Consider the following 12,215-nt stretch of genomic DNA (forward strand, 5'->3'; position numbering starts at 1 on the left):
TATATAATAAAAGGCCAGGGATCATAAGCATAACGACTGGAATGACCACTCAACCAGTTGCCAAGAGATACATTGACCACCTCTCGGTCCTTCCCCCGCACCCCCACCCAGCAGGCTCCAATCGAAGCATCTTGAACAGGGAACCACAGCAAATGGGGGGTGGGGGGAGAGGGTGGCGGCGGAGAGGGTGGCGGCAGAGGGCGGTGAGCGGTGAGGCGACAGTGGCAGCAAAATCAGCAAAGTTTGGCTAGCTCTTCAGAAACCTTACATAAGGGGCATACAAATTGAAGGCCCTGGGGTGCACAAAAGACTACTGTTCACAAGGACTGCTGGAGAAGTCATATCAAAACTTACATTCACTTGTGACACTGTAAGTTGGTGTCTGTACGCACTAGAGGTTCATGGGAGTTCAGTTCTTTACTTAACTACACAAAATAAATGATAATGCTGAAACACCACAGACTTTTACATAAACCCACAACAATACTCCCACTACATATTTTTTTGTAACCATCATAATTTCCCAGCAGGTACAATGAATAATAAAATAAATTATGGGTAAACTCTTTACACATTATTTAAGGTTTAAGGCCTGTGAGTAAATGTCACTCCACTGCATTACAAATTGTTACCCACAATGGTGAATAAGGTGGGAAACATTAAGACTGATGGCATGTCAACACCTCATTCATTACACATCACTGTTAACATATTTCAATTACTTCATCTTTATTAATGAACATATTAAGTCCACACATAGTCTAAACAAAGTATTTCAAAGCACATGTATTGTCTTGGGTTGAAATAGACATTACAAGCATTCAAAGATCATGAAATGAATTGAGAGAGAAATCACAAGAATACTTTTGTTTAAAAAAGCCACAAATTACTGTTGCCATTAAAATAGGATTCAGTGGAGACAATTACATTTGTCCTATATTCATCCCCTTGGTATTTTGATTTATTTTTATTTTAATAAATTTTATTGATTTTTTACAGAGAGGAAGGGAGAGGGATAGTGAGTTAGAAAGATGGATGCGAGAGAAACATCAATCAGCTGCCTTCTGCACGCTCCCTACTGGGAATGTGCCCATAACCAAGGTACATGCCCTTGACCGGAATCAAACCTGGGACCCTTGAGTCCACAGGCTGGCGCTCTATCCACTGAGCCAAACCAGTTAGGGCGGTATTTTGATTTATACTAAAAAATCATGTAACTTTCCTTACTAGATTCTTTAAAATAAGTATTCTGATTTAAACTCATATTTGAAAAGTGTTACTGACTTACTACTTTCAAGTACAAATGCTGTGGGGTTTTCTGAAATACAGTGGGGCCTTGACTTATGAGTTTAATTCTTTCTGAGACTCAGCTGGTTAAGGAGCTTGTTAAGGAGCTAGTTAACTCAAATTATCAACTCAATGCAAAAAATCGGCCGAGAGACAGCTGGTATCTCAAAAAACTTGTTAGTCGGAACACTCATAAGTCAAGGCCCCACTGTATGTATTTTGAGGAAAGATTTTTTATAATTTATTACAAAAGTAGAATTTCTCACGAGTATGCATTCTCTGATATGCAGAAAGATTGTAGGTCCATGTATAGGGTTTGCATATTATTTAACATTTTAAGTTTTTCTCCAGTAAAAATACTCACATGGCAGTCAAGATGTACCAGTAAATGCTGAAAACAATCTACTGAACATTTATATTTGTATGGCGTCTCTCCACTATAAATTTTTAAAGCAACCGTCGCGAACCGGTGGTCCACAGACCACTGGTGGTTCATGAGGACTGAAAGGTTGGTGACCGCTGGTTTAAGGAAACCTTTGCAGCAGTGGTCGCCAACTGGTGGTCTGCAGACCACTGGTGGTCCATGAGGTCTGAAAGCTTGGCAACGATTGCTCTAAAGTACATTGGAGCTTGAGCAATAGTTAAAGGTTTTGCCAGATTGTTTATATTTGAATTCTTTCAGTAAAGCATAAATTATGTGATACTGATTAAGGTTTCAACACTGGGTAAAGGTGTTATCAAATTCTCTCCATTGTAAGGTTTCTCTCTAGTATGATATTCAGTGAGGTTTGGGCAATGGTTGGAAGTTTTTCCATATTCTTTATATTTATACTAGTGGCCCAGTGCACAGAATTTGTGCACTGGAGTGGGGGGGGGGGTCCCCTAAGCCCAGCCAGTGCCCTCTCACAGTCCAGGACCCCTCCGGGGATGTCCACCTGCTGGGTTAGGCCCGCTCCCTGTGGGGAACAGGCCTAAGCCAACAGCAGGACATCCCTCTTGCAGTCTGGGAACCCTTGCAGCTTACCACCTGCCTGCTCGCTGCTCCTTACCACTTCGCTCGCTGCTCCTTAGCACTGCCACAGAGGCAGGAGAGGTTCCCGCCACTGCCACTGTTCTCGTCAGCCATGAGCCCGACTTCTGGCTGAGCAGAGCTCCCCCTGTGGGAGCGCACTGACCACCAAGGGGCAGCTCCTGTGTTGAGCATCGGCCCCCTGGTGGTCAGTGAACATCATAGAATCCAGTCATTCTGGTTGTTCTGCTGTAAGGGTTGCTTAGGCTTTTATTATACAGCTTCTATTTGCTATAAATTTCCCAATATTGAGTACAGCAATAGCGACATTAAAGGCTTTGTCATACTCTTCACATTTGTAAAGCTTCTCTCAGGTATGCATTCTCATATATTTGGTAAGATTTGAGCAGTGGGTAAAGGCTTTGCCACATTCTGTGTTTCTAAGGCTTCTCTCTAGTTGAGTCCTCTGATACTATAAATGTTTAAATATGATGTGAAGGCATTTTGACATCTGCACATTTATAAGGGTTTGTGTCCTGAGTGATTTCTCTGATGTTTGGAAAAGGCTGAATACCAGTTAAAGACTTTGCCACATTCTGTACATTTATAGGGTTTCTCTCCAGAATGAATATTCTGATGTTGAGTAAGATGTGAGCCCCGGGTAAAGGCTTTGCCACATTCTTCACATGTATATGGCTTCTCTCCAGAATGAATTTTCTGATGTTTAGCAAGTTGTGAGCCCTGGTTAAAGGCTTTGCCACATTCTCTACATGTATAAGGCTTCTCTCCAGAATGAATTTTCTGATGTTGAGTAAGATTTGACCTCCGGATAAAGGTTTTACCACATTCTCTACATTTATAAGGCTTCTCTCCAGTATGAATTCTCTGATGTTCGGTAAGGTTTGAACAGTGGCTAAAAGCTTTGCCACATTCAGTACATTTATAAGGCTTCTCTCCAGAATGAATTATCTGATGTCGAGTAAGATGTGAGTTCTGGATAAAAGTTTTGCCACATTCTCTGCATTTATAAGGCTTCTCTCCAGAATGAATAATCTGATGCCGAGTAAGACTTGAGCTCCGAATAAAGGTTTTACCACATTCTCTACATTTATAAGGCTTTAGTCCAGTATGAATTCTCTGATGATGGCTAAGGTTTGAACAGTGGCTAAAAGCTTTGCCACATTCAGTACATTTATAAGGCTTCTCTCCAGAATGAATTATTTGATGTCGAGTAAGATATGAACTCTGGATAAAAGCTTTGCCACATTCTCTACATTTATAAGGCTTCTCTCCAGTATGAATTCTCTGATGCAAAATAACATTTGCCTGCCACTTAAAGGCTTTATCACATTCTTTGCATTTGTAAGGCTTCTCTGCAGTATGGATTTCCTTATGTATATTTAACTTAGAAGACTGACTAAACACTTTCACGTAGTGATTACACGGGAGAGACTCCTCCTCAATATGAGGACTTTTATGTTCAGTAAGATTTGATGATTGGTTGGAAGACTTGGCACATTCACTAAAACTTTCTGTCTTCTCTACAGTATGAATACTCTGAGGTATAAAAATGTTTGAACTTTTTTCAAAGACTTTAGGCCTTTTATACTTTTTCTGTGGAAGCTGGGCTCTTTGATGGTTGTTAGAATTTGACCCTTGGTTAAAGTTTTTCTGAGATTCATTGCATTGGTGACTTCGCTCTTCATTATATGTACTCTGATAATAATTTAAGAGAGAAAAACTTTTAGTGAGGGCTCTAATATCATTACACATTTACAATTGTTCTCAATTACCTATTTTGATACTATGATGGTTGTATATATATCCTCCCACATTTATGAAAATTATAAACTCTGGAAAAAGAACTATTTTCCCATGAAACAATAATACAAAATTGGTTAAGGGATTTACAAATTCATTTATAACTTGTACCTTCATTTTTTAAAAAATTTTGTTTTATTGCTTAAAATATTACAAAGAGTAGTATATATATCTTCTTTTTTTTTTCCCCCTTGACCTTCCCCTGGCCACCCCTACCCCCCAGTGTCTTGTGTCCATTGGTTAGGCTTATATGCATGCATACAAGTCCTTTGGTTGATCTCTTTATACCTTCATTTTTAAAATATCTCATTTGTAGAAATATTTGACTGTTTAATCAAATGCTACATTAAATCATTCAAAAATTATTTGCACAATGGACTAGGTGACTTTTCTAATATTAGAAATTTTACTTCAGAGAATATATATTCATTTATTTATTTTAATTTTCACATGAGGACATGTTTATTGATTTTTAGAGACAGAAAAGGGGGGAGGGAGAGAGATAAAAAAAATTGATGAGAGGGAAAGATCGATCAATTGCCTCCTGCCTACACCAGGACCAGAGATTGAAACCTAAATCTACATGTGTCCCAACCAGCATTGAACCCACAACATTTCAGGGTGATACTTCAACCAACTGAGTCACAGCAGCCAGAGCAGAGAATATATACTTTTGAATTTTTTTTGTTTATTTTTTTGTTCAGAAACACATTGTTCTGCCAATGTAACTGTTGTCAAGTACAGGGTAATTGCCCCACTTTGGGGCAAGATCATGACTGACAAGATTTTTTCTCTTCATATTCCCCTGCACATTACAAAATTTTCATTCAGTGTAAATTCTCAATGCCATATCTTACCTGTAACATTTTCTGGAATGACACTTCTACACCTGACTTTGAGAAGAAACCTTGGGTGACTTGAGAAGATATAGCTGAAATATAACAAATTAATTAGAAAATACGCTCAACTAAATATTCTTTAAATTTTAATGTACAGAATTAATACCCGTAAGAAGATTTCAGTGAGATAGAAGAACAGGAAGCACAAAAACTTTTTTCCTCCATGGAGATGTTAACTTACCAACAATTACTGACCCAATTACCTTCTAAAGTACTTCAGAAGTCAGTTCAAAGATCACAATATGCATCAGAAAGCACAAAATAAAAAAGTCATATCAAAGAGGGAAACAAGTTACCTACATTTGCCCACAATACCTGCTCACTCTTTCTGACACAGGAATGGGAAAATATCATGGCTCTAAATAAAAGCAAAATATGTTTTAAACTGGAAAGTTACACAAAACTCACACACGCAGGCTTCTGGTCAAGATGGAGGTGTAGGTAACTGTGGCACTGGCAACCTCCCACAACCACATAAAAAAAATACAACTGAACTACAGGAAAACCATTTTTCAGAACTGACTGAAACCTAACTGAATGAAGTTGTAAAACAAAAGACATAAAGAAGGCTTATCCAGACTGGTAGGAGGTGCAACGTCATAGAATGGACTGGGCCCACATGGTGGATAAAAATCACCAGTGACATATCGGCTTCAGAGGTCGCATCTGAGGAGTGAAGGGTCACAGCCCCACAGAAGGCCCCCCAGCCCCGGGGTTCCAATGCCAAGAAGAGATGTTCCCATTACTCTGGCTGTAAAAACTAGCAAGGATTGTGGTTGAGTGAGACGGAGAGCTGATGGAATCCTAGGCAATTCCTCTGAAAGGGCTCATGCTCTGACTTATTCAGATTCATGCCCTGTGAGCTTCAGTGCTGTGGCAGCAGCTTGAATGGCACCAGGGACATACAGGTTGGACCTGAAGGATGAGAGCTGTAGAAGGAGCTTTCTCCCAGGCATAAGTCTTGCTAGAAGCCATTGTTCCTTTTCTGAGCCTTTCACCCACATAGCTGGCAAACAGGAGCCACAGCTGAGTCTCCATCAATTTTGCTCACACTTTTCACCACACCCTGAAGATTTCCTGACACTTCACCCCATCAACATGAGGGACCACCAAAGCTGTTTCCAGTGGCTTTTCCATACAAACAGCCTAAATTGGCTTATGCTTCAGTCTTTACAACAATTTCGCAAACAAGCAGGATCTGGCCCCAGTGTACCCCCCATAACTCTGGCTAAGTGGCCCCAGCACGGAAACTATGTAATGTCTAATTATTGGGGCGTACACCTGAAACTAATATTATATTGGCAACTACAATTGAAAATTTTTAAAAATGAGTTAAACACACACACACACACACACACCAATTACACTTTCCAGAATAGGTGTGACAGGCCTTTAAAAACCTACCACAGCTGATAGTTATTTTTGTTCTCCTATACAAAGCAAGTTTATAAAGAATGGGATAGCAACAAAAGATCACAAGAAACAGAAATGAAGAAACAGAAAAACAATCCAACCAGAGGAACAAAATAAATCTCCATAAGTTGGCCCTAAGTTAATGAACATGTTAATTACCTGACAAAGATATGAAAAAAAAAAAAACACCTTAAAAGGGCTCAATTGGAAAAACATACAGAACTAATTATTGTCATCAAAATTAGGCATGACAATAATAAAAATGCAAGCAGACAGAAAGTATAAGAAAGAACCAAACAGATATAGGGAGCTGAAGAATATAGTTAGTACCTGAATTGAAATATACAATAGAAACATCAGAAACAGAATTCATCAAGCAAAAGGAAGAATAAGACAACTTGGACACCTACCCACAGTGTTCCTGGGATGTGGGAACCAAATTCCAGTATCTCAACCACTTCCCTCCCAAATTACTTACATGGGGCAGAAAACAGAACTTTAAAACTAGTTTAACTTAAAATTCATCAGCAACGTGCACAGACTTCCCCAGGTTCACCAAGAAATCCAATAGTAGCCAGGTCATGCCACCCTTACACTGTTACAGGAAGACTTTGGATCTCACTGCAAATGTGATGGAAGCAGAAAGAGAATCCTTAGATGATGTTGGAGAGTAAGTGTTGGAGAGGATCTGTCCCTCGAAGACAGAAACAGAAATAAACGTGACCCTCTCAAAAATTAGTTCCATTGAAGCAGATGTTTCCAAACCATTATATAATATCCAATCTTCGGCCTCTCACCTGGATCATCTGTTTCCTTGATTCCCACCTACCTGGCTGGATGGGTATTGTCTTTTTTCTCTTCAACTCCCAGGGCTCCTTCATGTGCTCCAAAAAGGTGAGTAGGTCTGGCTTAGACACACCTGTTCATTAGAAAAAGGAACATGGGCCATAGCCAGTTTGGCTCATTGTGAAGAGTCTCATCCTGTGGACTGAAGGGTCCCTAGTTTGATTCCGGTCAAGTGCACATGCCTGGGATGCAGGCTTGATCCCCAGTAAAGGATGTGCAAGAGGCAGCCAATCAATGATTCTCTCTCATCATTGATATTTCTACCTCTCTCTCCCTCTCCCTCTCTGAAATAAAATAAAAATATATTAAAAACAACAACAACCAAAAACTTACAAAAAAAAGGAACATGGGTTCAATGGAGAATCTCCAGTTTCCAATCCAGCTCTGTGCTCAAGTAAGAAGAGAGGACGTTGTAGAATATCAGAATATCCTAAAAAATTATTTTCCAAAATATTATTTTCTGACAGAACCTTTAATTATACTGGAGACAACATTTAAAGTTTTCAAATCTTGAGTTCCACTTCCAAATACATCAGGAAGCCTTTTTGTTCTGCACCAGCAAAACCCCAATTGCTTTCCTTAATAACACGGATCTGAAACTCTATCATAAAAAGCAGAAGCTACAAGCAGACACTGTGCTAATGAAGAAAACAACACCCTGCGGGTGGAGGAGAAATTCTGGAAGGAAGTGGTCCTCACCCAGGAATACCAGGTTCCTGTAGTTCTGCAACATCACGTCCATGTACAGTTTCTGCTGAGCTGGGTCCAGGCACGCCCACTCCTCCTGAGAGAATTCTATGGCCACATCACTGAAGGTCAACTGACCCTGAAATTAAAAGAAAATTAAAAGAAAAGCATTAATCAATTGACCATGGGAAGAGGTCATAAAGCCACCCAAAATGAAAAGTTAATAAAACCGGTTTAGACTTAGGACAGTATCCTGAGTTATCCAACAGCATCACTTTGACAATAAAATACTCTAATGTATTTTTAGAAAGGAAGATGGCATATGATCCACAAAACAACAGGAGAAGTTTTACTTTTCTGAAAGATAAATTTTAAAAATACAGGCATCAACACAAGCATATCCATTTTTTAGTGCTATGTTTGAATCATAGAGGATCAACTGTACATATTTCTTAGCTGGAGAAGTCATTCTGAGTGAGCACAGTGTAGTACTTTTAAAATTTTAATGAGTTCTGGGGGGGGCTGAATTTCTATATGTTTAACCAGCTCACTTATAACTATGGATACCATAAAAAAAAAAAAAAAAAAAATTAGAAGGCCGGAACCGGTTTGGCTCAGTGGATAGAGCGCCGGCCTGCGGACTGAAGGGTCCCAGGTTCGATTCCGGTCGAGGGCATGTGCCTGGGTTGCAGGCACATCCCCAGTAGGAGATGTGCAGGAGGCAGCTGATCGATGTCTCTCTCTCATCGATGTTTCTAACTCTCTATCTCTCTCCCTTCCTCTCTGTAAAAAATCAATAAAATATATTTTTTAAAAAAAATAACTATGGATACCAATGTGCTGGTACATGTGCCGTAACTTTGGATACTACAGAAGAAAACACAGGAAAAAAATTCATATACAAGATTTTCACTGAACAATTTTATGGAATTTACAGGTGTCATAGAATAGTATGCCTATCAACCACAGTTGTTTTAACAGTTATTTATATATTAACTAGAGGCCCGGTGCACAAAAATTTGTGCACTCGGGGGAGTGGGGGGGTCCCTCAGCCCGACCTGTGCCCTCTCCCAGTCTGGGGCCTTCGGGGGATGACCACCTGCTGGCTTAGGCCTGCTTCCCGGGGGATTGGGCCTAAGATGGCAATCAGACATCCCTCTGGCAGCCCGGCAGCCCTCGGGGGATGTCCACTTGCCAGCGGGGAGCAGGCCTAAACTGCAGTCAGACATCCTTAGTGCTGTTGAGGAGGCAGGAGAGGCTCCCACCACCACCGCTGTGCTGGCAGCCATCAGCCTGGCTTGTGGCTGAGCAGAGCTCCTCCCATGTGAGAGCGCCCTGACCACCAGAGGGCAGCTCCTGCATTGAGCATCTGCCCCTGGTGGTCAGTGTGTGTCATAGTGACCAGTCATTCCTAGTCGTTCTGCTGTTAGGGTCAGTTTGCATATTACCCTTTTATATATAGGATAGAGGCCTGGTGCACGGGTGGGGGCCGGCTGGTTTGCCCTGAAGGGTGTCCCAGATAGGGTGTGGGTCCCACTTGGGTGCCTGGCTAGCCTGGATGAGGGGATGATGGCTGTTTGCAGCTGGTCACACCCCCTTCAGGGTGGGGGACCCCACTGGGGTGCCTGGCCAGTCTGGGTGAGGGGCTGAGGGCCATTTTCAGGCTGGCGGGTGACTGAAGCTCCCAACCTCTCCTTTCTTTTTTTTATTTTTTATTCTGGGATTTATTTACCTTCTATGGCTGTCAAGGAGCTGAGAGCCGGTTTTAGATCTGAGGCTCGGCTCCAGCTCTGAGGCCCGGCTGGCTGAAAGCAGGTTTCTGGGGTTTGTTTAGCTTCTATAATTGCAACATTGTTGCGTAGAGTGCAGCTCAGAGGCTGGCAGCAGCAGGCGGGGAACCTTGGCTTCCTCCATCACTGGAGCAAGCAAGCCTCCTGTTTGCTTCAGCTGTCTGGCTGCCATCTTGGTTGGCAGTTAATTTGCATATCGCCCTGATTAGCCAATGGGAAGCATGTTGGAGGTATGGTTAATTACCATGTTTGTCTATTATTAGATAGGATAATTAATAAATCTCAAAAGTATTCAAAGAACAATAACATTATTGTTCATTTTTTTAAATGTTTTTATTGATTTTTAGAGAGAGAGAAAAGGGGAAGGACAAAGAAACAGAAATGTCGATGGGATAGAAACACTAATGAGTGGACTCCTGCACACCCACTACCAAGGATTGAGCACTGAACCTGGGCATGTGCCCTAACAGGGAATTGAACCAGTGATTTCTCAGTGCATGGGTCAACGCTCAACCAAGTGAGCCATGACTATTCATCCTTTTTTATGAAAATATTTTGTAAAAGATCCATCAAACGGTAGAGCCTGGGTGTTATTCCAAACTTTACCTCGAATTTGACAAAAAGACCACAGGCCAGTACACAGACACAACCCTCATGAATATACACAGCTGTTGTAACTGTAAAGAATAGAAATAAGAAGGTAAGAAATAAGAAGAGGTCAAATAATGTTAACATTTTCTGCAAAGAGGCAGACATAAAAATGGAAACTATGTACAAATTAAATGTGACACAAAATAAAATGTTCATGTCAATAAATTTACCCTGCAATAAAATCAACATTAATGTCAATGTATCAATGTCACAAATCTCTCTGTGAATGACTGTCTTTGTATTTTATAAACACAAAAGGGAGGTAAACACACCATGATAAAAAATATTAGTACTATTATTTCTTAGCCTTTTATTTTTTTGATAAAATTTATCTTTGGTGCTGATCTGTATTTTATAATTTTAACACACTTGAACATCCATTACTATGATGCTTGTAAACATTTTTGAAAATACAAAGCACTGATAAATGAGTGTATCTGTGATAAGTCGGTGAAATACAATAAAAATTTACAGGCCTGGGGCAAAGCAAGGATCTGCAGTGAACAACAACAACAAAGCAACCTACAAATAAAGCGAAACTGAAAAGCAATCAAAGTTTCCAGAAGAAATGTGATTGTTTATGCATAAATCTCAAAAAACTTTTGACACCCTTATTTAAAAAAAAAATTTAACTCTATAGTTCAGGAATTGGGCAGAAAACACCTGTACCAAATGAAAAACAGGTGCAAAGTAAGTGCTATCAGGTGACAGAAGGACACATCATCACTAACACCAATTTCATACAAAATTCATTCCACAAATACCTCCTGTACGTTATAAATCTCACAGTGCATTTAAAAAGTAAGACTTCCATGCCAATGTAGAGAGCAAGTCACTGCTAACGAGTTTTCTTTTTCAGAACTTTCTGATCTAATCCTGGCCACTAAGGCCATCCTGGTTAAAGGTGCTTTGTCTCCATCCTGTTCTGCAGAGCAGATGTTGCAGCCATACGAAATCTAAAACCTGCATGTCCCTTCTGCAAACACCATCTCAATAGGGAACTCAGATATCAATGCCTTCCCATGTTGAACTGTGGCAAAGAAAATGTTTTGAAAAGTTGAAGATAGGGGTTCAGAACAAGGCACCCTAAGATGTGCTTCAATGGTACATGCATTACGTTGAGCTGAAGGCATCAAGACCTTTGGGTTCAAGAGAAACTTCTCCTCTCCCCCTGAACTACCTAGAATTTAAATGATGAGCCTGACCTGTGATATAAGTTAAACCAAAAATGACATTTGAACTACCTAGATGGTAAGGAAACTAGTATTTCCTGAACATGTGATTTCCTGGCAGCAATATTCTAAAGTCCCAAGGTGCATTACCTCATCCCAGGCTCAGAATGTCTTATATGCTAAATTTCATTTTCAATCTCTGAACCTCTCTTTCATGTGGGGTCTCTGACTCTGTCATGTGTGTGCAGCTCCCATACATATCCCCTCTTTCTGATTAGGCCAGCTGAGAGAACCTTGAAAGTAGAAGAAAGTATCTTCCTCCCACACAATGGTCATTAATTTATGGTGAGATTCCTATGGGGGACTTGGATGGACACAACAGACAGAAAGCTGTGGACAAAACGCAGAGGTAGCTGACTTTATCTCCCTCCTAAAGGCCTGCTTCCTTGCAGATATTGAAGGCTTAACTGCTACATGACCTTCCTGGGGTGGCTCTAGTGAACTACACTGCCATCTCTCCCCCACGGCGCAGGCGCTAACAACCAGATAACCCCACTGGGAAAGGAAGTAACTGCACCCTGAAATGGAAATCTCCACCAGCAGGCCTTGTTCAAACCACCCCTCCTATGTTGTCCCCAAG

General features: G+C 40.7%; 1 protein-coding gene across 2 annotated transcripts; it reads right to left on the reverse strand.

The window, feature by feature from the left end:
- Window positions 1-2,506: 2,506 nt before the first annotated feature.
- Window positions 2,507-8,103, reverse strand: LOC102427841 (zinc finger protein 501-like). 2 transcript variants are annotated; one of them, XM_023748459.1, is made up of 4 exons: window positions 7,975-8,103; window positions 7,259-7,348; window positions 4,975-5,048; window positions 2,507-4,012 (listed from the first exon to the last, which is right to left on the reverse strand). In XM_023748459.1, the coding sequence occupies exons 1-4, from the start codon at window positions 8,015-8,017 to the stop codon at window positions 2,816-2,818; spliced, it is 1,404 nt and encodes a 467-aa protein (XP_023604227.1). In that variant the 5' UTR covers window positions 8,018-8,103; the 3' UTR covers window positions 2,507-2,815. The 2 variants fall into 2 exon arrangements, with proteins under 2 accessions (XP_023604227.1, XP_023604229.1); XM_023748461.1 differs by lacking the exon at window positions 7,975-8,103 and having other exon boundaries at window positions 7,227-7,298.
- Between the last annotated feature and the right edge of the window lie 4,112 nt (window positions 8,104-12,215).

The sequence above is a fragment of the Myotis lucifugus genome, unplaced genomic scaffold (genome assembly GCF_000147115.1).
Source record: "Myotis lucifugus unplaced genomic scaffold, Myoluc2.0 scaffold_1415, whole genome shotgun sequence".
NCBI lineage: Eukaryota > Metazoa > Chordata > Mammalia > Chiroptera > Vespertilionidae > Myotis > Myotis lucifugus.